Source organism: Gorilla gorilla, chromosome 6 (assembly GCF_029281585.2).
Source record: "Gorilla gorilla gorilla isolate KB3781 chromosome 6, NHGRI_mGorGor1-v2.1_pri, whole genome shotgun sequence".
NCBI lineage: Eukaryota > Metazoa > Chordata > Mammalia > Primates > Hominidae > Gorilla > Gorilla gorilla.
The window spans coordinates 11,547,872-11,569,969 of NC_073230.2; the positions used below are offsets into that span (position 1 = coordinate 11,547,872).

The 22,098-nt window shown below is 51.4% G+C and overlaps 1 protein-coding gene across 3 annotated transcripts in view; it reads left to right on the forward strand.

The window, feature by feature from the left end:
- Positions 1-22,098, forward strand: part of SDK1 (sidekick cell adhesion molecule 1) — a 965,237-nt gene that overhangs the window by 789,756 nt on the left and 153,383 nt on the right. For all 3 annotated transcript variants that reach the window (XM_055346825.2, XM_055346826.2, XM_055346828.2), the window contains one exon: positions 20,997-21,106. In XM_055346825.2, coding sequence (XP_055202800.1) covers positions 20,997-21,106 — 110 coding nt within the window. The remainder of the gene's footprint in view (positions 1-20,996; positions 21,107-22,098) is intronic.

Genomic DNA, 22,098 nt, shown 5'->3' on the forward strand with positions numbered 1-22,098 from the left:
AGCCTTAAGAATCCTACAGAGAATTCCCTTCCACCCAAAGGCCTCATCCATGATTTGCCCAGTTTTCCACAAAAGCCCTTGGTAACAAAAGGCCCCACTCCAGGACATGGGCTGCACCCAGTGGTCTCCTGTGATCTCAGTTATTTCTTGACTTCTGTGACGTTGACAATTTTGAAGACTACAGGCCGGTTATTTCCCTGATTCCCCTCAATTTGGATTTATCCCAGTGTCTTTAGGAGTCGTCCTAGGTGATGCATTTTTGGCCAGAATGTGGGGGAAGTGATGCTGGGCGCCTCCTGCTACACCTTGTTGGGTTTGACTTGGCCTTGGCATGTCCCGTTGTTAGTCCAGTTATTTCGCTAACTTGACTGAGATTTCTCCACTCCAAAATTACCACCACCTCTGCACCACCCGCTTTACAATTAATCAGTATTTTGTGAGAAGATACTTTGAGATTCTTTAAAAACCTCATTTCTCTTTCCAGTCTCATCCACCAGTTTGTCATCCATTAATATTTCTTGCTGGAATTAATTAGGGCAATGAGGGCACCAGTGATTTTTTAAAAATTCAGTCATTTCTTCTACATTTATCCATTGGCCTATTCCTGAAAGCGAAAGCTTTCTCCTCATTTATTTTTCCATTAATTATCATCAGTGTGGACTCATGACTTTTTATTTTGGGTAACAGATTTTAACCCATTGCTATCATTGCTAATTATGATGCTCAAACTTCCCTCCATTTGGCCATTTGGGGGTGGCCGGGAGCCCATCCAGCTGGCTTCTGTAGTCTTTTGATGTCTCCATCATTCTTTGAGCACTTCCTTATCTTCTGGCACAAGATGTTCCCAACTCATCTTGTTCTTTCTCCCTTCTTTCCCAGCCATTTCTCCAGGGAACCTTGGGTTAGTGCAGTGGAGAGTGGGATTTAGAAACCAAGATGCAGGCAGTAGTGTGCTCATTGCTACTGGGGCATCACTGCTCCCAGCTAGGAAATGTACATATGTCTATAGCTAGGTCAGTTTCTGTATCTAGCCACATATACTGAAAAGCATTATTTCACACTATCACCTCCAAATACAATGAAAACCCTCAGTTTATGTGAGCTTCCCCTTTTCTACATCTATCCCAGCCCTTCTCTGGCTCCCAGTGTGCTCAGTATATTTATTTTTTTTTTGCTGAATTCCACTCTATGTGGCCAGTCGTATGATCAAAGTGGGCTGTTGCCCTGCTTGGACACTGTTCTGCTTGGATGCCTTCTTTGCCCAGATCCTGACCCCTGACTGGACTCTTTCACTGCTGCCCTTAAAATTTGTGCGTATAAACTGAAGTTATCAAAGTCTAACATGACTGCACTATCTTCTTTCCAGGACTTAAGCACAGGACTTAAAAATTCCTGAAGTCCAGTCGAGTCATACTTGTTATATGTCCAGCACATCAACTCTGCCTCACTTTTCTATATCTACAAAGGCAATGATCCTTACTGGGGCATTCTGTCTCACAGTGAGTGCTGGCTTAGATTTCTCCACATTTGCCATTTTCTTTTCTTTTCTTTCTTTTTTTTTTTTTTTTTTTGGAGACAGAGTCTCACTGTGTCACCCAGGCTGGAGTGCAGCATCACGATCTGGGCTCACTGCAACCTCCACCTCCCAGGTTCAAATGATTCTCATGCCTCAGCTTCCTGAGTAACTGGGATGATAGGCACATACCACCACACCTGGCTAATTTTTGTATTTTTGGTAGAGATGGGGTTTTACCATGTTGGCCAGGCTGGTCTCAAACTCCTGACCTCAGGTGATGCACCCATCTCGGCCTCCCAAAGTGCTAGGATTACAGGCGTGAGCCACTGCACCCTGCCAACAGCAAGGTATGCTTTTAACAATGACGAATGAGCAGGCATCTCTTTAAACACCTTCTGAGGGTGTTTCACTGGCAGGCCAGTGTAGATAACAGCCACTGTTCAGCCTTCTACAGACTCAAGCAGAATATACTCCAACCCTCCACATCACCACCCAACACCTTTACAGCTCCGTCCAGGGAAAGAACAGTTCTGCAGCCCCCTCTTCTCATTCTTAATGCTGGAATTCTGGCCACACGTTCTTTTGGGGAACTCCACACTGCTTCTCTCCACGTGCCACCTTCCTGGCCTTCATCACATTCCACGGATCATCTCTGACTCATCCCCCAGGAAAGACACCGTGACAAGCAGCGAGCAGAACAAAACCGTCGGGGGTGTAGACACAAGCAGCACAGGCTTTGGGATCACAGCGACAGGGCCCGGAATCCCAGCTCCATCGCTTTCTAGCTGTGAGGCTTTAGGGAAGTCTTTTACGTCATGTTCTTTAGCCGTAAAGCCCGAATAACAGTGCCTGTCTCACGGGTGATTGAGAGAACTAGAACATGGTGTTACATTGACTTCTGCTTTCTGTCGAGCTTGAGCAACTTTATGAATGCATCTCCTCTGAGAAACCTGCCAGTCCCTGAGGCTGTCTGTGGCTCTGTCCCAGCCTCCCTCTGTGCTCGCCCACCCCCTGTCCCGTGGTCCTCCCAGGACGCCTGGCTCTCATTCCCCAGCCACTTCTCTGAGAATGTCCCATGGGCTCCCTGGTCCAGCAGGCTCCAGAGGCACCCATGAAGCCCAGCTGTCCTAAACTCCAGGCAGCGGGGCCCTTGAGGCTGTGACTAGTGTAGATGAGGCCTCTGGGGCCTCCTATACCTCACCCCCTTTGAATGGGATGCAAGACAAACCCAGGCCTTCTCTGCTGTAGGGAGACTCCAGGGCTGCCTCTCACAGCCTCTCACCCAGGAAGCGGTTGACTCCTAGTCTGTGCCTGGCCCTGGGCTAGAATTTGGGGAGGAGAAAGACTCCAGAGCACGTGGTCTAGATACAAAGTCATTAATCACATAGAAGCCAGGGAGGTGATGTCAGAGAGGTCTGCTGGGGTACCGGGAGGACACTGAGGAAGGAACAATAGAACCCATCAGCTGGGTATGGAGGGCCCAGGAAGGTCCTAACAGCCAAGCCCCATCTCGAGGCTCTGTGAACGTGAGCCCAGGCGGAGAGCAGCAGAGCAGGGCAGGGACGAAAGCTCCCACCACAACACTCTCTGCCAGAAGAGCGTTCACATTTCTTCCCTTTCATCCGCTTTTCAGTCGTATCTTCTTTGCAGAAAAGTTTCCTTTAGATGCTAACCATTTTTAAAAGTGCACCAAGAAGGTTTTATTACTTAGAGTTACCTTCAGTGAATTATGGAATGAAGGATCCTAATCATTGGAGGAACCCATTGAAAGGCCCTATAATAAGTTGATGCTCAGATGTGGGTTGCAAAAAAAAAATGCAGCAGCTTTTATAGGTATTTCTGGCTCAGTAATGCTTTGCTTAATTAGTAACCTTTGACTGTAGAGTGAGCAAAACATCTCTTTGAGCATTTTTATGGTGCACCATAAAAGGGAGAATGCAAATGTTATATGTTTTCATTTGCCACTCTTGTTTGTCTGCTCAGTTACCTCTGTAAACCCCTGCCATTCGCAGCCATTTGCTGTGCTCTAATAGCCAAAATAACGTCTAGTCTTCTCAAAAGCCTGCCCTCAGCAGAGTTTTCCATAATGAAGATGCTAGTGGTAACACTTTAGGTACAGCTAAAACTGTTTACATTCTGAAAATGGAAAGCAAAAAAAAAAAAAAAAGAAAAAAAAAGATCCCACTTAGTGCTTATTTGTGCATAATAGTAGCCATTTTCTTAGAAGAAACTGTTTTAGAAAGTGTTATGGCCTAATAAAGCACAAGTCTGTTTAGTGCTGGTCTCTCTGTAACTAAAGAGTAGTGGAGATGGAGCAGCCGGGCGCCCAGGCATCCCCAGGACACTTAGAGATGCCGAGGCTGCTGGCGGCGTCGACAGCGACAGCGTTTGGAATGACGCATGCCTCGGTGAAGTCGGGGGCGTGAAGCAACACTGTCTGTCTCCTAAGCACACGCTGTGCCTAGGGACCGGATCCTGGGCTGATGGATGGGAGGGCACGGGCTGTGTTTCATTTTGCTGTTTGCTGAGGCACTCACCTGCGAGGACACCTTGCAGGATGTATGGGGCTTTCTGTTTCTCTAGCACGCCCTTGATCCAAAGCCTCTTGCAATACACCTCTCCCAGAAGTGAATCCTGGGGAAAACGTCATCTCAGCAGATGAGTGTATCTGCTTTCCCTAGTCAGAAGTTGAAGCTCATACAATCCGGGGGCAGTCCCCTTTTTGCCTAAACGGTCAGGGTGTTTTTTTGGTGTTTTTTTGCGACGGACTCTCACCCTGTTGCCCAGGCTGGAGTGCAGTGACGTGATCTCAGCTCACTGCAACCTCAGCCTTGCAGGTACAAGCGATTCTCCTGCCTCAGCCTCCCGAGTAGAGTGGCTGAGATTACAGGCACCTGCCACCACACCCAGCTAATTTTTGTATTTGTAGTAGAGAGGGGCTTTTGCCATGTTGTCTAGGCTGGTCTCAAACTCCTGACCTCAAATGATCCACCCACCTCGGCCTCCCAAAGTGCTGCTATTATAGGTGTGAGCCACCGCGCCCAGCCCAGCCAGGGGTTTGAAAGCCAAATGGATTGCCCTGGAATTCCAGGGTGGGATTGCCCTTCCACAGAACTTGCTTCTGTTCTACTCGCCCCTCCAATCCCCATGTGCTGACACTCGCTGTGGTCCAGTGCTGTGCTAGACGCAGGGGCCTCTGAGGCAAGTACAAAGAGAACCTGCCTTCAGTGAGTAGGAAAGAGAGACGCAGGAAAGAAGCAAGATACCAAGACCTCATGGCAGGTGGCCGTGCCTCAGAGGGAGAAGCAAAGGACCGGGACCTCAGAGGAGGTTTCCTTTATTGTTATCAAACCGGACTTGTGGACCTGCCTGGCATAGCAAAGCCAAACCATTGACATCAGGATTGCAGCGAGAGAAAGTGAGGTGTGTCTTTCAGGGCACCAGGCCAGGAGAATCAGGTCACTCATGCCTAAGACCTGACCTCCCCTATGGCTTACAGTAAGGATCTATAAAGGCAGAGAGGCAGAGGCTTCAGGCAGAGTCAAGCATCAGGACACGGAGGTGACACGTTGGTTTTACCTAAAAGGACATCTTAAAGCAGGAACCCACAGGTTATAGGTAAATTCAAAGATTTTCTGATCTTTGATCGGTTAAGGGGGTGAAGCTTTGTCGAAACATTTTGGATCAGCAGAAAAGAACATTAGCTCTGGCCTGAGGGTGTGACTTCCTCCAGGCTCCTTAGGAAGAAATTTAGAACAAACAGCAGAGGTCAGAGTTCCATCCTCAGCTCCCCCATATCTGTGCTCTTCCTCAGCTCCCCCGTATCTGAGCTCTTCCTCAGCTCCCCCGTATCTGAGGTCTTCCTCAGCTCCCCCATATCTGAGGTCTTCCTCAGCTCCCCCATATCTGAGCTCTTCCTCAGCTCCCCCATATCTGTGCTCTTCCTCAGCTCCCCCATATCTGAGGTCTTCCTCAGCTCCCCCATATCTGAGCTCTTCCTCAGCTCCCCCATATCTGAGGTCTTCCTCAGCTCCCCCATATCTGAGCTCTTCCTCAGCTCCCCCATATCTGAGCTCTTCCTCAGCTCCCCCATATCTGAGCTCTTCCTCAGCTCCCCCGTATCTGTGCTCTTCCTCAGCTCCCCCGTATCTGAGCTCTTCCTCAGCTCCCCCGTATCTGAGCTCTTCCTCAGCTCCCCCGTATCTGAGCTCTTCCTCAGCTCCCCCGTATCTGAGGTCTTCCTCAGCTCCCCCATATCTGAGGTCTTCCTAAGCTCCCCCATATCTGAGGTCTATGTGTAGCGGACCTGCGTAGGCAACCCATTTGGTGGGAGTCCGGGTTTCTGAAAAACAACTCAGGGACATATGGTAAGATGTCACTTTAGTTTCTATTGGGAACCAAGCATCTCCTGACTCTAGCTTCCTTGGCTATTGTTTTCAGCTACTTTTACCTTCTTGTTTGTCAAGCTGCTCCTTTATTTATTTATTTTTAATTTTTATTTATTTATTTATTTTTTTCCGAGACGGAGTCTCGCTCTGTCTCACAGGCTGGAGTGCAGTGGCGCGATCTCAGCTCACTGCAACCTCCACTTCCTGGGTTCAAGCGATTCTGCTGCCTCAGCCTCCCAAGTAGCTGGGATTACAGGCGCCCACCACCACACGTGGCTAATTTTTTGTATTTTTAGTAGAGATGGGATTTCGCCATGTTGGCCAGGCTGGTCTGGAACTTCTGACCTCAGGTGATCTGCCCGCCTTGGCCTCCCAAAGTGCTGGGATTACAGGTGTGAGCCACCGCACCCAGCCTTGCTCATTTACTTCTCGGGGCTAGCTAGGTGCCTGGAATTTCCCTTGAAGGAACTCAAGATTTTTCTTTATTTCCATGTTTGGGGGCCCACCAGTCCCTAAGAAGGGTTCCTGCTCCATCTCATTATGAGGATCTTCCTTTGAAAAATAGGCAGTGTGGACATGTGGGTAGAGACCTGTCCTGAAATGTAGCTATAAAGCGTCCACTTTCCCGTGTGTGTCTTTTCTGTGATTTGCTTTCCTCTCTTCAAAAGTCCACAGCGTTTATAAGCACATCAGGCAATGTCAAGGCTTAGAAATCCCAGAGGCTCCTGGAATAAGACACTCAGATCCCCTCACTCTACCTTTAATGCTGCTAGCATTCCGTCTGGAACCAGGCCTGGCTGTGGCAGGGCAGAGCCAGCTCTGGGACCTGCGTGGATTTGTGTGGCCACAGGCAAGGCCAGGGGAAAGTGAGATTATTACCTGGTAAAACCAGCAAAAGAGAGGAACTTTAGGCACCTTAGCAACGAGCCACCCTCCCGGCAGTGGTTGTTAGGGGTGTGGGGGATGGTCCCTGAGAGCTGGCTGGTTGGCAGAGGATGGAGAACAGAGGCTGGGGGCCAACCATACCGGGATGGGTTGTGGGACCTCTGTAAGCCTCAGTTTCTTCATCATAAAATTCAGAGACCAGCAGTTCATTTAACGTTTTAGCATGGGACTAGCACATATTAGACATTTAATAAATGGAGGTTCCTAATAATAAAAATAATGAAGTTAAGGCAAGTGTTTAGCATCCAAGAAGGCTGCTTGAGACACTGTGACCTTCAGAGGAAAGACCTCCTTCCCCAGAGGGAGGCATGTGGAGTGTGCAGGGCCCTGTCCTAGAAAATACCTGGGAAACCAAGCGGAGGCCAGCAGGGCAGGTTCAGGCAGGATGAGCGCCACGCAGGAGCTGAGATTCAGGGGCCGGGGACACTGAAACCCCCATGGGGGTCGCCGTGGTCAGAGAACCCAGGTCTGCGAAGTCCCCAGTGACTGTAAGGATCTGTAGCCCAGGAAGAGACAGCCTGGGCTCGAACACCCACAGTGGCAGTGGAGAGTCAGGCTGGTGCTACTCACAGTGCACTCAAGCAGAACCATGAACTCACACAGCTTGAAAATGGCAAATCCAGCAGTCCCCATCTCTTTTTCCTGGTAGAAACTGACTTTAGGAACAGCAAGGAGGCTTCTCACCCAGGACACTGGGTTCCCAGTCTTCACCCAGCCGGGCAGAGGGTCAGGAGCAGCCCGTCTCTGCAGAGGCATTGGCCTGTTCCTGCCCCACCCCACCTCGCAGCAAACAAAGATGGCAAGACGGCCTGGACCGGCTCTGGGTGAGGGGCTCACCTGGGTCAGGAAGCAAACAGCTCCTGTATGGCCGGGGGCTCTCAGGTTGCTGTGTTTGGTATAGTAACGTCCTGTATTTATTTATTATGTGGTTACCGTCTTTGTCCTCCCAGGAACACAAGCTCAGTGAGAGCAGGGACTTTGTCTGAACAGTGCCGCATCTCCCCTTGCACCCGGAATAGGGCCTGCTGCATAGAAGGAAGGCATCATGCCAGGAAGCGCCTGTGAGCAGGTGGACAGGGCATCGCACACATGCCATCCGGGACAGACATAGCCCCAGACAGACATATTGGGCCGCCCAAGGCCCAATAAAGTTTCCAACCTTGATTGACTTCACTGTCCACCTGGCCACCTGTTACCTCTGCAGGGAGAAATTCTAGCGTGCTCGTCTCCTGCAGGTTCATAAGCCAAATGCTTTTACCTCATCACTTCAAGATCTGGGGCTGGGGGTTTCTCATCACTACTTCTGTCTCCTCCTTCCCTCATCATGGGAGGACGTGAGACCTGTCTGTGGCCCTTTGGATAAGTATCTGTCAGCATTTCGGTCGTAATAAACCCTGACTGTAGTTGAATTTCTTTTTCATAATAGGAGGAACAAGAGTGACATTATCTCTGAATAGTCAGTCGCACATGCACAGGGGAGCTGTCATCGGCCCTAATGACTCCTTCCGTAATGCCACGGTCATCTGGGTAAATTTGCCTAGACGGGCCTCATTTTTTGTTCAGGTGTAATGTCTCTGCCTAAGCGTTTAGGTGCTGGGGAGACAGGTGACAATGACATACATACTCAGAAATCTCAGAATGTTTCTTGGTTGCTCGACTGTCCATAATAACACCATCACAGTGGCTTTTCGCTCTTATTCCTCAACCAGCATACAAAATCTGTATGAGATGAATGGTGGAAAAGGGGCCTTTTTGTTCATTCGTCTGTCAGATCCGTTGAGGCCCTATTATGGGACCTTTAAAACTACCACAGGAGAGGAAAATACTGCAGCATAAGTGACAACTCAAGTGGGACCGAAGGAAGTGTTTTACCACAAATGTCATTTTCGAAAAATAGAGGTCAACGTGTGTATAAATCACAACCGTCAAAACAAATTAAATTTTATGAGACTCATATTTCCCCATTCTTTCCGAGGACCATTCCCTGCTCCGATTCCTTCATCCTAATTCTCTTGTTGGATTTTTTTAGATTTGCCTGTGCGTTTCATTTTTCCAGCCATTAGGTTTTATATTTCTTTCCTTCATTCGCCCATTCACCCAGCAAACACTTATTAAGCACCTACTGTTTTATAGATTTTATTGTTCCAGGTATCATGCTACAGATTAGATTACTAAGGTGAAAACCTTTTAGTTTCTGCCTCCAAGAATTCACAATTTTCAGGAGGAGGGATGTGAGAGGGAGGATGGAAATGTACTCGGTTTTTTCTTTTTTTTTGTTTTGAGATAGGGTCTCGCTCTGTCACCCGGGCTGGAGTGCAGTGGCACAATCTTGGCTCACTGCAGCCTCAACCTCCCAGGCTCAAGCAATTCTCCCGCGTCAGCCTCCCGAGTAGCTGGGATTACAGGAGCACACCACCATGCCCTTTTTTTTTTGGTAGAGATGGGGTCTCCCTATGTGGCCCTGGCTGGTCTCAAATTCCTGAGCTCAAGCGATCCTCCTGCCCCAGCCTCCCAAAGTGCTGGGATTACAGGTGTGAGCCACTGTGCCCGGCCACAAATGTAGTCTAAATTTTGGTACACATGAGACTCGTGAGAATTGTTGTAATGATCTATGGCCAGGGGAGTATGTGAAAGCAAATGAGTGAGCAGGGTCAGCCAGGAAGGCTCTGCAGAGGAGGTGAGACTCAGGTTGGACCTTGAAGGGGACACAGTCTTTCGATGGGAAGGAAGACATTCCAGGCACAGAGAAGAGAGGAATGAAAGGCTCAGAGTTAGAAAGTCGCACAACACCTGTCGTTTTAAAGTGTAGATCTTATTTTTATTTGGGAACGGTGATGCCAACAGATCGAGAGACAAATGGCATTGGAAAGACGGCTTGTTGCTGACAGATCTCAAGGGGAGGGGGCAGGGAATGCCATGCAGGGCCGTGTGCAGAAGCACCGGGTGGGTCAGGAGGCAGAGGAGGAGGGGACTGTGGCAGGAGCCTCTGCTGTGGCTTCTGAGGGAAGGGCCGGGCCAGGCAAGGCTAGGACTGCCTGGTGTCACAGTCTCAGCGGGCTCTGGGGCAGGGGGCTATTCCTGCTATCAGGTGCCCAGCCCCAGTGACAGGACAGAGGCATGAAGCCCTGAGTGTGAGTGCTCACAGAGGACGAGGTGGGACTGGGCTCTAGGTACAAAAGGTACTACCTCCAGGTGAGCTGCTTGCTGTCTCTGGGAACTGGCTCACCCTGGGAGGGCCATCTCTTCAGGGCCAGCCAGGCCCAGGTGTGCCAGGTCCAGTGGAAGTGGTGGCTAATGCACCGTGGGCAGGGCCAAGCAGGCACAGAGTGGGGCGTGTGTGAGCGGGATGTGATGGGAGATGGCCCAAGGGGAGCCGCAGCTGGTGGGAAAGGCCGTGCTTGGGGGCTGGCTTGTTTTTGTCTAAAAGCACCCCTAAGAAACCGAGGCTGCTGGTCACGGAGCTCGCTGGCATGTGCCAGAGTGTCCGGGGCTGACCTCGTCCCACTGGGGGCTCTTGACAACCCTTTAGGGTGACATTTTGGTCGTCGCTGTGTGGACAGGAAGTCTGAGGAGCTCAGTGTCTCTTGGACGTAGGCCCAGCCAGGCCTCACGCCCCAGAGATTTTGGCCGAGGAGCTGCTGCTGCTCTCCTCACGCCCCTTCCTGGGCAACGGAGCAGAAGTCCTCACCAGCCTTTCAGGAATTTAGAAATACTAGCAGGGAATCACCCAACGTGTGGCACAGGGAGTGTCAACGTCCCTGTTTCCCCTTGAGAGGGATCAGAGCTGATGGGAGGGAGGGACAGATGCAGATGGGGAGGTTGCAGGGCTCAGCTCAGACAGGGCCCTGGGCTCCTGGGGTAGGGGCCATGTGGGGCAGACATGGCCTCCAGGAGAAGGGCTTTATGAAGGAGCTGGTTCCTTCAGGGCATGGGGTTGGGCGGGAAGGCTGTTTCGGGGGACACACTTGGGGATGTGAACAAACTGGCCAGAATGCAGAGAGCACAGGGGGAGCTAAGGCAGACACCAGGCGCTGTGGACTGACTGTGCCCCCAATTCCTGTGCTGAAATCCTCACCCCCAAGGCGAGGGTGTCAGCAGGCCTTTAGGAGGGGATGGGGTCATGGGGTGGAGCCCTCACCAATGCGATGAGTGCCCCTCTCCTTCCACCATGTGAGGACACAGGGGCATTTGGCCGTCCCCAGCCTGGAAGGGAGTCCTCACCGGGACCCACCCAGGCTGACCCCCTGGTCCCATCAGTCCCAGCGCTGTGAGGAAATGAACTCCCATTGCTTGTAAGCCGCCCAGTCTGTGGAGGGTCAGCACAGTCGCCTAGTGGGGAAGGTGGTGTAGGAGGGCACCAGGCACCCGTGGGCCTGGAGAGGGAGGCTGGACCGCTCGGCACAGCAAGAGCCGTGAATTGGAGTCGGGTGAGATGGATGAGCTAGGGGCCTGTGGGTTAACAAGGACCCCAGACTCATCTGCCCCTCCTTCCCTGTGGCTGTGAGCCCCAAGGTCCAGAGCACTCTGAGGCCTGCCCCAGGCCGAACCCTGCAGGGTGCATGACGGGGGAAGGCAGGCCTATGCGGAGGTGCACATAGGGGTCTCCTTTAGGCCTGTGCTCTCCGCACTGGTTGCCAGAGAGGCCGCCTTGCCTGGGCCCCGAAAACCAACAGTTGGGCAGCCCTGACCCTTTGGTTTGTTTGTTTTAAGGTAGCAAGGACACTTGCATTTTTTTTTTTTTTTTTTTGAGACGGAGTCTCGCTCTGTCGCCCAGGCTGGAGTGCAGTGGCGCGATCTCGGCAAGCTCCGCCTCCCGGGTTCACGCCATTCTCCTGCCTCAGCCTCCTGAATAGGTGGGACTACAGGTGCCCGCCACCACGCCATGCCCGGCTAATTTTTTGTGTTTTTAGTAGAGATGGGAGTTTCACCGTGTTAGCCAGGATGGTCTCGATCTCCTGACCTCATGATCCACCCGCCTCGGCCTCCCAAAGTGCTGGGATTACAGGCGTGAGCCACCGCGTCCGGCCGAAAAATTTGCATTTTTTAAAACTCACCGATCTGTCAAAATAGTTCAAGCAAGAGGTTGGGAGCTTCTACATCAGGGTCCTACCACTGAAATCAAGCAAATGCAAGAGGCTGTGGAGGAGACCCCACCATGTGCAGCAGGGGAGGGGTGACAGAAGGAGCAGTGACCCTTGATGACAGAGGACGATGGTGTCGTGACCAGAAATAGAGCCTTCCACAGGTGGAGCCCGTCTTGGGAGAAAGATCGCGGTTCTGGGGTGAGGCTGTCACATGTGAGCTGCTGAAGCCCAGAAGCGTCTGCCTGTGGTCGGTAGGAAGGAGGTCCCGCACCCAGGTCTCTGTCTTCTTGTGGAGGGACAGGAAGGGGCCTAGGAAGGAGGCCATGCAAGAGAGAAGAAAGAGGAGGCAAGGACACACTCAGGAGGGGCAGAGAAAGGGCCAGATGGGAAGTGGAGGGAGAGCAAGAGAGCCAGCACCCTGGGAACCCAAGCATGGAGCTCAGGATCAGGGGACAAAGCCCATCACTCCACAGCCCTTCTGCCTCTGAAGATCCAAAGAATATTAAACAGTAAAGACAAAACAATGACAACCCGGAAAGACAGAAGTCCCAAGGGAAGGGCTGGGAATCTAGAGCTGGGCTGATTCAAAGCCTGAAGCTTCCTTGGGAGTGAAGATAAATGCAGCACAGCGTCGAGTCCCCTGCCGGCTCATCAGGTGTGCAAACTCTGCGATTTGTTTGAGGGAACTGGCCTCTGGGCCTTCCTGGTTTCCTGTGCCTTTACCAGAAGCCCCCATCTGTCCCTCCCTCTGCAGGGGCCCTCCAGCCACCTCCTCTCAGGAGGTTTCATTTGGCTGTGGTGGGCACGGGGAGCAGCCCTCAGAAGCAGGGGTACTCAGTGTCTGTGGAAGTTGCTAGACGTGCAAGTTTTCCTGCTGACACCAGAGTTTCAGCTGGGCAGGGTGCGCTTGGCTTGGCAGCTTTCCATGGAAGGGGTTCTGGAGCATCTTTTTCTCCTCCTCTTAGCTCTGGATGGAGGGGGGCCACCTCCTCACGTCCCTCCTCCCCTCCCCACACGCAGCTGCACCTTGTCTGCTTCCTCTCTATGTGCAAAATTACCTTTGGGATGAGGTTAATGACTGTCCTCTGAGCAGCCATTGACCCTGGCCTCCAGAATGCTGAGCTCATCATGGCCACCAGAGCCTCCCAGCAGGGGTGTTCCTGGTCCTGCCCTGCCCACCAGTTTCCACCAGTTTTTCCAGAGGCCAGATCTCATGTGCACAAACAGACCAAGCCTCCTAGCCCGCTGGCGCCAAACCCCGGCCAGACCTGGGAGTGGGCAAGCCGGGGGTGCATGGCGGGCGGCAGCATCCCCGTGGGTATAACAGACAGACAGCGCCCCTAATAGGCCTGAAGGACCGCCCCTACCGGGTGGCATTTGAAATAGATGCCATTTCTGCCTTTGTCCGAAGTATTGTAAAGTACTGTTTATTAGCCTTAAAAAAAGTTAAAAAAAAAAAAAAAAAAGCCCTTCAAAATCCCAGCTTCCCCACAGAGCTTTTTTTTTTTTTTTTGAGACAGAGTCTCGCTCTGTCACCCAGGCTGGAGTGCAGTGGCGCGATCTCGGCTCACTGCAAGCTCCGCCTCCCGGGCTCACGCCATTCTCCTGCCTCAGCCTCCGGAGTAGCTGGGACTACAGGCGCCCGCCACCACGTCCAGAGAATTTTTTGTATTTTTAGTGGAGACTGGGTTTCACCATGTTAGCCAGGATGGTCTCAATCTCCTGACCTTGTGATCCACCTGCCTCGGCCTCCCAAAGTGCTGGGATTACAGGCGTGAGCCACCGCGCCCGGCCCTGCACAGAGCTTTGATTTGTTTTATCTTTAAAGAATTCTGCCTCCCTCTACGTCAGCACATTGTTAGTGAGCACCCAGTTGCTTCTAGAACATTCTTTCTTGGCCTTGAAATCTAACTAGAGAGCCAGAGGAGCCCAGCCAGGGTTAAAGAACTCCTGTCTCTCACGAAAAAGTCCTGGTCTCTCCAGACAAAAATGTAAACCTTTTATTATAGAAATTTCAGTTTCTCCCCTAGAGGTCGCTAAGTGTAGTTACATTTTTGGTGATCATTTGTTTTGGAGCTCCGTGTAAAGCAACCCATTTTCAGTACTGATTTTTAAATCATTCGCATGTTGATTTGTAAATTCGTTCATGCATTAAACACCAAGTCGAGGCTGGACCCTGGAAGAGATGCTGGAGGTGCAGGGATGCGTGAGACCCTGACCTTGCCTCAGGGCAAGTCCACAAGCAGCCAGAAGTGATGACACGTGTGGTAAAAGGACTCAGCCGCCGAGGAGGAGTCAGTGCGGTGGGGGTGGTGCGCTCCAGCAGGGCTTGCCACACTTTCTGTAAAGGTCCCGATAGTGAATACTTGAGGCTTTCCAGGTCAGACGCTCTCAGTTCCAGCTCTGCAGTTTGGCTGCAAAAGCATGAAAGTGGCCAGCAGCCACACAAACCAGTGAGAGTGGCTGTGTTCCAATAAAACTTTGTTTACAAAAACAGGAAATGGGCCAGATTCGGCCCCTGGGCCGGAGTTTGCTGACTGCAGTACTAGAGCCCTGCTTGTTTGTGTTTGAGACGGGGGTCTCCCTCTGTGGCCCATGCTGGAGTGCAGTTGCATAGTCAACACTCACTGCAGCCTAGACCCTCAGAGCTCAAGCGATCCTCCTGCCTCAGCCTCCAGAGTAGCTGGGACTACAGGCGTGTACCACCACACCTAGCTAGATTTTGTATGTTTTATAGAGAATGGGGTCTCACCACGTTTCCCAGGCTGGTCTCGAAGTCCTGGACTCAAGCAAACCTCCCACTTTGGCCTCCTACAGTGCTGGGATTATAGGCGTGAGCCACTGAACCTGGCCTAGAGCCTGCTTTAATAAACCTGCTAGGGGCCATCACGTTAAAGAAGGTAATTGTGTTTGACTTACTGTTTGTTGATTTGGCCCAGACTCTGTGAAGTTAGATGCTACCTCATAGAAGATTGTAAGTTGCAAAGCCAGAGGTCACGGTTATATTGCTCTCATAGCCGGTTTTATTTCTAACTTTTTGATCTTATTGAGCATTGTTTCTTTCTTTCACTCTCCATACTTTGAAATATATTCCCCTCCGAACTAGTTTTACCATCTTACTAGTTCCTCATTAATGAGTGAAATAAATCTTTGACACACACTATGTATTTGTATGAGAATTTGTATGCATGTATGTATTTATTTATTTGTTTTTGAGCCAGGGTCTCACTCTGTCATCCAGGCTGGAGTGCAGTGGTGTGATCATAGCCACTGCAGCCTTGACATCCTGGGCTCTAATGATCCCCCTGCATCAACCTCCTGAGTAGCTGGAACTATGGGCTGTGCCACCATGCCTGGCTAATTTTTTTTTTAATTATTTTGTAGAGATGGGGTCTCCCTCTGTTGCCCAGGCTGGTTTTGAACTCCTGGGCTCAAGAGATCCTCCTGCCATGTCTCCCAGGAGTTGTGTTTTTATTTATTTATTTATTTATTCTTTTGAGATGAAGTCTCACTCTGTCTCCCAGGCTGGAGTGGAGAGGCACAATCTCAGCTCACAGCAACCTCCATCTCCCAAGTTCAAGCAATTCTCCTGCCTCAGCCTCCCAAGTAGCTGGGATTACAGGCACGTGCCACCACGCCCAGCTAATTTTTGTATTTTTAGCAGAGACGGGGTTTCACCATGTTAGCCAGGCTGATCTTGAACTCCTGACCTCCGGTGATCCACTTGCCTTGGTCTCCCAAAGTGCTGGGATTACAGGTGTGAGCCACTGCGCCTGGCCATGAGTTATATTTTTTGTTTTTTGTTTGTTCGTTTGTTTGTTTTAGATGGACCTTCACTCTGTCGCCAGGCTGGAGTTCAGTGGCATGATCTCAGCTCACTGCAACCTCCACCCCCCTGGTTCAAGCAATTCTCCTGCCTCAGCCTCCTGAGTAGCTGGGACTACAGGCACGTGCCACCACACCCAGCCAATTTTTGTATTTTTAGTAGAGATGGGGTTTCACCGTGTTGGCCAGGCTGGTCTTGATCTCTTGACCTCGTGATCCACCCACCTCAGCCTCCCAAAGTGCTGGGATTACAGGCATGAGCCACCACGCCCGGCCTGGGAGTTGTGTTTTTAAATGAATGCTTTGACAATGATCTGCACTGTGCTGGGGGTACTCTGAAGAGGGTATAGGAGTACAGAATTAGGACATAGATTCTGGCAGCCTGGCAGGGGCAGTGAGAGGCTAAGAGGGATGCTGTTCAGAGGCTTCCCAAAGGCCCGGATGCTCTCCAGATTCCAAAGGAGTCAGCCAGTTGCAGAGAGGAGGGGTGGAAGGAGCAGACACACTCTGAGAGGGGGAAGAGTGGTGCAGGGGGACAGGTGTTGGAGACTGCGTGATGCCTCCAGGTAATGACAAACCGTGGCTGCAGGAGGAAGTGCAGGCAGAGCCTAATGGAGCCATGTGGCACCTGCCTGGGTTCCCCAATCATTTGGCACCTGTTCCAATCGACATCTTTCAAAAAGGGAGACCAGGCACTGGGCGGGAAGGGCAGGGGGTTTGACCTTGGCTGCCACTTTCAGTGGTCCACCCTTCTCCCAATCCATTAATCCTGGCCCTGAAACTGTTTTATGCTCAGCAAAACAACAGTCCTGTAGATAACCAGACACTCGCTGCTCAGAAGGCAGGTGAGGGGGTCATCTCATGGAGAATGGCCACAGGGCCTAGGAATGGCTCCCTCCTCAGGCTCTCCTGGGGGAAAGGATGAAGTGAAGTGGAGATCAGCCGCCCCACTGACCCCCGTTTCTTTCTTTTTTTTTTTTTTTGAGACGGAGCCTCATTCTGTCGCCCAGCCTGGAGTGCAGTGGCATGATCTCAGCTCACTGTAAGCTCCGCCTCCCAGGTTCATGCCATTCTCCTGCCTCAGCCTCCCAAGTAGCTGGGTCTACAGGCACCCACCACCACGCCTTTTTTGTATTTTTAGGAAAGACAGGGTTTCACCATGTTGGCCAGGATGGTCTCAATCTCCTGACCTTGTGATTCACCCACCTCGACCTCCCAAAGTGCTGGGATTACAGGCGTGAGCCACCGCACCCGGCCGGCCCCCATTTCTGACCGTGCAGTGGTTTCCCAGCATCTCTGCAGAGGGAGCCGCACGCCCAGCGTTCTCAAAGAAACCCGATGAGCCTGGCTGCCTCTTGCTGTGCTTTCCCCAACTCTCCTGCTCTCTCAACGCGGCGCATGCCTTTCTCTCCCGGGCAGCCTCCGAGGCCTTACTGGTTCTCTTTCATTCCTCTTGGTCATGGGGGTGGAACAGTCCTGAATCCCAGAGCTACTGCCCTGACCACCGCTGACCCCGCAGCAGCCCCTGTGGCCGAGAGCCTGCCCTGAGTGCCCAGTGCCTGAACAAGATGAGGGAGCCCACAGGGTCAGGAAGCCCCCAGGCCTCAGGTGAATGCTTCTGGGGCCAGGAAAGCAGCCAGACAGACTGAATCCATACATGCCGAGCATCCAGGCCAGTGAAGGGCAGGGAGCTCTAGGCAGAGCCCCCGCCCAGGACCCCAGCGTTCCTCAGTCTTGTTTATTACTCCCTCAGGCAGCTGAAAACACACATCCAGGGTGGGGAGGGTGGGGCTGCAGGGGCCAACCAGAGGAAGGAGACTTGGAGTCGCTTAGCAAAGGTGAATGAGCGTCCGCAGTGCAGCTTGGGGTCTTGGAGAGTAAGTTGAACCTGCCAGGCGTCTGTTTCCCCCTCACACATGCACAGACCAGGCAAGGACCCGGAAGGCAGGAGGCTGCCGGGAAAAGCGCCCACCGGTCCCTTGGCACCGTGAGCTACGCACGTGAGCCACGTGCGCCCTGACTGCTGGCTCTTTCCTTAGTGCTTATACGTGATTGATAAAAGGTGCTAAATTGACGGCCTGAAATGGAAGTCATCCCTTTTTCTTCCTTTCTTCTTCTTTTTTTTTTTTAAACAAACAAACAAAACGTATTTTCCATGAAATCGCCCAGTGCTTTGGTTTAACACCCAGAGGACTGGTTTCACTAAGAGGAGCCCACCTAAGTCACTGAGGACTCTGAAACCGCCTCACCATGCCACAGGGCCAGCATTCAACAGGGAGGCACTTTGCACCCAGTAAAATCCAACTGAAAAAATGCGGGGCTTGGTCCTCCGCACTCCCCAGTATCTGGTCCCAGCCCGCCCACGACCCCCATCTCCTCCCCTGAGACATTGCCCAGGCAGCCAGGGGCCTCCCACGGAAGCCTGAGCAGCTCGTCTTGCTTGCCCTTCCCTCTGTGCTGTGGTGTGTGTTCTCCATTACCTGGAGGCCTGTAAGGTGTCGTGAGCTGTGCTGATGTGTGACAAACATTTGGTGACCTTGAATGAATCACTCTTTTTCTGGGCCTCAGCTTCTTTCAGCGTAACATAGGCTGGAATAATATCCTCTGGCTTCCTAGCTTATGGGTGGGCCCATTTATGCATCAGTTGCATAGATAAATATCGCACGGCCCCTCTCCACTAGACACTGTGCCGGGGCCAGAGCTTTCAAGCCAACCTGAGTGAGCTCCTCTGAGATCCCCGGATCGTGAAGTTCATTCTCTTTTGCCCGTTAGGATTGGATGGTTCCAGTCTCAGCATTGTGCTCCTGGGTCCTTTCCCTCTTCACAGACGTGATGGAGGAAGGCAGCTGCCATGGGCCCTGATGGGGGATAGGGAGGCCTCAGTCCTGTCTGACTCAAGAGCTAGTCCAACCCCAGGTTCGCCTAGACCCTTCCCTTCTCCAAGATGAGTGTTCTGTGGAACCTTAATCTATCCACATAACTCTTGTTTTCTGTGTCTCTGAAGTGAGGATTTGAGGGTTTCGATGGCTACCCAGTGCTGAGAACTGGCTCACTTTGGTGCCAGAGGACTTGCCCCCTTTGCTTCTGGCTGTGCAAGCTGCACAGTCTTTTCCTAATTACACCACCCTGTGGTTTTGCCGACTTCCGGGCTATTCATTATGTACGCTGACCTCCAGCTCGTTCTCTACCAAATATTTTTGGCCAGTCATTCTACATTTCATTTTATTGTTTCTTTTTTTCGTTGAGGTGAAATTCACCTCACATAAAATTAACCATTTTAAAGAATACCATTCACAACTTAGTAGATTCCCAGTGCTGTGCAACCACCACGTCTGTCTAGTTCCAAAACATTTTTATCACGCCACAAAGAGACCTCATACCCAATAGCAGTCACTTCCCCTCCCCTCCTCTCCCCATCCCCTGGCAACCACCAACCTGCATTCTGTCTCAATGGATTGAAAGATCCTGGACATTTCGTAAACTGGAATCGTGCGGCGCATGGACTTTGGGTCCGGCTTGCTTAGCTTTGCATCAATCATGTTTTGAGATTTGTCCATGTGGTAGCAGGTGTGGGTGCTTTGTTCCTTTCTATGGCTGAATCCTGTTCCATGGTGCAGAGAGTCCTTTTGTTTATCCACTCAGTGCTGGGCGTTTGCCTTGTTCACGGCTTTGACTGTCGTGACTAGTGCACTAGGAGCATGTGCCTGCAGGTATCTGTTAAGACACCTGTTGTCTGTTCTCTTGGGTCAATGGCTGGGGGCGGAGTTGCTGGCTTATGCGGTGACTGTGTGTAACTTTGGGAGGAGCCACGGACCATGTGGATGTTTTCAGCTGAGAGCGTTGAGAGTTTTGCGCTTTGCCTTTCGAGTTCTCTAGGAAGCAAGCCACCAGCACGCCTGCTTACACAGTCTCCTCTGCATCCGTGTCACCAGTTTACCAAGGTCATTTTGAATTCTCCTGCCACCCTCCCAAGACTTGGCCACCCACCACCTTGGTTTCCTCTGCACACTTAGTGAGCACGTTTCCTATCCTGTCATTTAAGCCACTTACGAAGTGTTAAATGCACCAGGCCCCAGGCCAATCCCACTCCAGCAGCCAGTTTGTCCTGACATGCTCTCCATGCTTGCAGCCGGCCTTCTCTGTGTCCGTTGGGTCCCCCAGAGCCACACGGCCACACGAAATCAGAGTTTGCTTGTGATGGGGCTGCAGAGATCTCCAAAGATGAGCTCCAGGGCTCTCCTGGTGGGCACAAGGCCGTGGCTGTCTCTCCCGTGGCTCCCTAGCTGGCGCAGCTTGTGTGGCACCATCAAGGGGGAGAGAGGGACGTGGTCAGCTTGGGGCAGTGGCAGTAGAAGCGGCACTGGCACTCGGGTTTCTTAAAAGCACAAGGATGAGTGAGAGGTGGGGCTCGGGGTCAGATTAGGGGAAATGAAAGTGCTACTGAGCAGGGTGATGGTGTGGAGCTCCCAGACAGGGAGTAAACCAATTAGCACGAGACAGACCATGGGGCAGGAGCAAAGACTCGGGAGAGGAAGAAGCTGGGGAACTTGGAGGGCACCCTGCAGGCATCGCCAGCAGACCCGGAAAAGGCAAGTCTCTGTTGAAGGGAGTGGCTCTTCCCTCGTCAACACTGCCAGGAGGCAGTTTCTTTAAATCTTAAGGGGACTGGGCTTGCCGATCTGGCTTCCAGGGCAGAAGACTCGTCCTTCCCTGCCTAAGGACCTTCGTTATGCCGTGGGCCAGCAATGGTGTCTGTTTGGTGTGTGTTTGGGGCAGAAAGGGTTGGGGTCAAAGCTGGACCCCGAGGCTGTGCCCACAGCTCTGTCACTGCTTACCATGGTCCTGGCCAAGTCTTCCTATCCAGGCTTTCTCTGAGCCCTCACTTGTCAAACAGGAGGAAGGATGAGATGGTATGGAAGGTCCCCTCCATCACTGATGGCCTCCAAGCCCTCAGAGGTTTGTTCCCAGGGGTTTCACTATTTGGGTCCAGTCCTTCTGTGGCCCAGTTCTTGACTGTGAGCTTTTGACTAAAACTCACCCAGACTTGATGGTGGGCATAGCAAGAGCCTGTATCTCCAAGGCACAAGAGGGAGTTGTGCAGGACTCAACTTGTCCCAGGTGTGGGGACGCCTTGCAGCCCTGTCCAGCTCACCAGGTACCAGCAGGTGCACATGGTCTACATGGCAGCCTCAGTCCCTAAGGCATGTCCAGCCCATCTCAGCGTCTCCCTCTGCACAGGTGGGAGCTATCGGCGACGAGGAGGAGTGGGTCACCCTCTATGAAGAGGAGAATGAGCCTGATGCCCAGACGCTGGAGATCCCAAACCTCACACCCTACACTCACTACAGGTGAGAACAGCAGTGATAAGCTGTTACAGGAGGAAACACTGGCAGCCCAGGCAGGTGCCTTCTGTTGGCAATAGTAAAACCCAGTTGTACGTATGCAAATCAGATGTTTCCTAGTGGCAATAACAGTACATAAAAGCCTTAAGGAGCAGGCGGGATGCATAGCTTGGTGTTATTCCAAGGGAGATGATAGGCAGATGTTAGACTCATGAGGCTCCTTCTATCAGTACCAGCTGGCAAAACACCCCATAGAAATGGCCCACTGTTATTATATTAGGCTGAATAACCAAGAACCACAGGAAGCAGAGATGTGGCACTTTACCAAACTCCACAACCTCTTGGGACTATTAACGTGCTGTGTGCAAACAAAGCAGATGTCCTAGGAAGATCCTTCTGCTCCCCTTCCCAAGCAGGGCCCAGGAGCTGCTAGTCTCACTTATCAAGCAATTAACATGCCATTTAACCTTTAGCTTCTTGAACCCCAAAACTGATCCGGGCAGTAAATCCTTGGCCTTAACAAAGGGTAGGGTGATTATGAGCTGTTAGTACTGTGATCACTTCCCGTAAGGCCTTTGAAGGAGATGGAATTTCCAGTTATCACCAGATGTTGAGTTTGATAATGTCATTGTTCTGCCAGGATGGAACATTTCATAAGATTGGAGAATGAAAGAATAGGAATTACTAATTCAGGGACTAAAAGGTGAAATTACATCATTGTGAAGAATTTTTCTTTCCGGCACAAAACCAAAGTTAGAGTTAAAAAAAAAAAACAAAACCTAATGAGAGATGCTATTTAGCTTCTATTCATTTTAACATCCTTCAGAAGCTTAGAACAGACAAATCAGGACACAATACACTGGGTTTTAAAGAAAAACATTTAGCTTAAAATGAGCTGTTGGGATTCAAGACTTACCATGTGAAATTAACTGAAGCTATATAATTATTTCAAAGAACAGAAACTGTAAGTAGAGATCAGTGTCCCTGTCTGAAACTCA